General features: G+C 43.0%; 1 protein-coding gene across 1 annotated transcript in view; it reads left to right on the forward strand.

The window, feature by feature from the left end:
• The window catches only part of LOC107664395 (serine/threonine-protein kinase N2-like), a 13303-nt gene continuing 10948 nt past the window's right edge, over positions 1-2355 (forward strand). Inside the window, exon 1 of the mRNA XM_016454951.1 lies at positions 1-177. Coding sequence (XP_016310437.1) covers positions 1-177 — 177 coding nt within the window. The remainder of the gene's footprint in view (positions 178-2355) is intronic.

Genomic DNA, 2355 nt, shown 5'->3' on the forward strand with positions numbered 1-2355 from the left:
ATGAAAACGCTTGTTTTCTCAGATGATGCCACCTCTCCAGATCCATGCCATTGGAAAGAGGTCACATCACCCTTGGGCAGCCGTGTCCGTACTTTGAAAAAACAGCTTACCATGGAGCTCAAAGTGAAACAAGGAGCCGAGAACATCATTCAGACATACAGCAACAGTTCTGTCAAGGTGAGGAATCCCACCCCCCACCATCCTTTTTTTTTTCTCCTGTGCATCTTGAAGATGATTAACTTGTCCTCCACTCCGCTGTGTGTATTTAAATCTGTTTGGGTCGCTGCCAAAAGGCTATGAAATGTGATAACATGCACACAAAGGAGGTCCCAATTCCCCTCCCCCTCCGTCCCTCCATCTTTTATAACCCTTTTAGAGCGATGGTCCCATGACCTCTAGCTAGCCATGAGTGTATTTGAGCCTGTGTGTTTCTATCAGACAGGGCTGCGATAATGCTGCGGTGTCTGGCTGAGAACACTGTGTGCTGGCAGCTCTGTGATTTATGTCTGTGCTGGATTCAGACAGCTTGAGTACCGAGCCTTGATCTCACACACGCACACACACACACACTCAAGACACTCACAGATGTGCTCTAAAACATCATCCCTTTGAGTCTGAAGAGGAAGAGCTTGCTGGTACTGATTCAGTTTCTCCTGTCCTGGGCCTGGCGACAGCAACAGCCCATGTGACTTTGCTCCAACCAATGCCGAAGCATTCGTGTTTGGGCCAGCCGGGCAGGGCACAGCAGCAGCAGCAGCAGCAGTTAGAGGTGGCTGACTCCTTTGGAAGGAGATCTGAAAACAGCGTGAGAGAGAGAGAGAGAGAAAGAGGCAAAAAAGAACAAATGTGAAAAGGGGAGGGGAATAGTGAGCGAGCAAGTGGGATGCAAGGACAGTAGAACAATAAGAAGAAAGAATGGGCTGGCTTATCGGATGCTGATCCTTGATCAGCGATGTACCGGTCTCAGTGTCTGCTATACGACATAAACTGACATGAACAGTTTTGAGGACGGACAGCAAAACACAGGAGGGAACGTCTTATGGGGGTGAAGGAAGAGCAAGGGGATGTCATACAGCAATCTGAAAGTTCACAAAACATGACAGATGACCTCTTGAACTGCATTGAGAGGGGGAGAGCGCTATGGACGGTATGGTTTCCTTCTTCCATTACTTCCTGAATGGGTCTTTTCTGCAGGTTTCAGAAAAGGTCACGTTTCATGTTGCAACATTGTTTACACTGGGACTCCATTGGACATTGCAATCATTGAGTATGTCTCTTTCATTCGCTTAATGTAGTTGCTGCGCTTCAGGATAAATAGCTCTCTTGCGCTACTATGACTCTAACGTCACGGCTCATAAAGCTCTGGGGCAAAAATTGCACAGTCAGTGTTTGATGTTTGAGTATGTTTGGGTGTGGTGTACACCTGACTGCTTCTCATGATGAGAAAGAGAGGAGTTTAATGAAGACCGCTCCACTTTTGACCTGTTGGTCTTTGTGGGAATTTCTCATATTGGCTCAGCTCAGCTTAAAGCTGTAGTGTGTGGTTTCTTTGCTAATAATGTCATAGAATGAAACTGCAAAAATGACTCTCCGATTTCCCAAACACACCCCTTTATCAGGCTGGTTGGGATGTTCAAACTAACAGAATAATGTTTTGATAGCACCACAGTGTTTACCTTTTTTGGGACATATGAATGTCTTATACTGTAGTTGTCTCTGCATATTACAGGGTTTCCATGGTCATGGAAAACACATTCCTTTGAAATATCACAGAATTTTTAGGCCTAGAAAAGTCATTGAAATTTCTTTAGTGAATATACATTTAACACTAGATATATTCTGCTTTAAAGGTGCAATAGGTGATTGTCTTCAGAAATCTTTTTTGTTATGCTGGTTGAAAGTCTCTTCACATCCTGAAAGCAATCATTAAGTTAAGTCTTTATCAGGCTGGTTGGGATGTTCAAACTAACAGAATAATGTTTTGATAGCACCACAGTGTTTACCTTTTTTGGGACATATGAATGTCTTATACTGTAGTTGTCTCTGCATATTACAGGGTTTCCATGGTCATGGAAAACACATTCCTTTGAAATATCACAGAATTTTTAGGCCTAGAAAAGTCATTGAAATTTCTTTAGTGAATATACATTTAACACTAGATATATTCTGCTTTAAAGGTGCAATAGGTGATTGTCTTCAGAAATCTTTTTTGTTATGCTGGTTGAAAGTCTCTTCACATCCCGAATTCCCGATAGCAATCATTAAAGGGTTAGTTCACCCTCACCCTCAAGTCATCCTAGGTGTATATGACTTTCTTCTTTCAGACGAATCCAGTCGGAGTTATATTAAAAATTG

Source organism: Sinocyclocheilus anshuiensis, unplaced genomic scaffold (assembly GCF_001515605.1).
Source record: "Sinocyclocheilus anshuiensis isolate Anshui unplaced genomic scaffold, SAMN03320099.WGS_v1.1 scaffold351, whole genome shotgun sequence".
In the NCBI taxonomy this organism is placed as follows: domain Eukaryota; kingdom Metazoa; phylum Chordata; class Actinopteri; order Cypriniformes; family Cyprinidae; genus Sinocyclocheilus; species Sinocyclocheilus anshuiensis.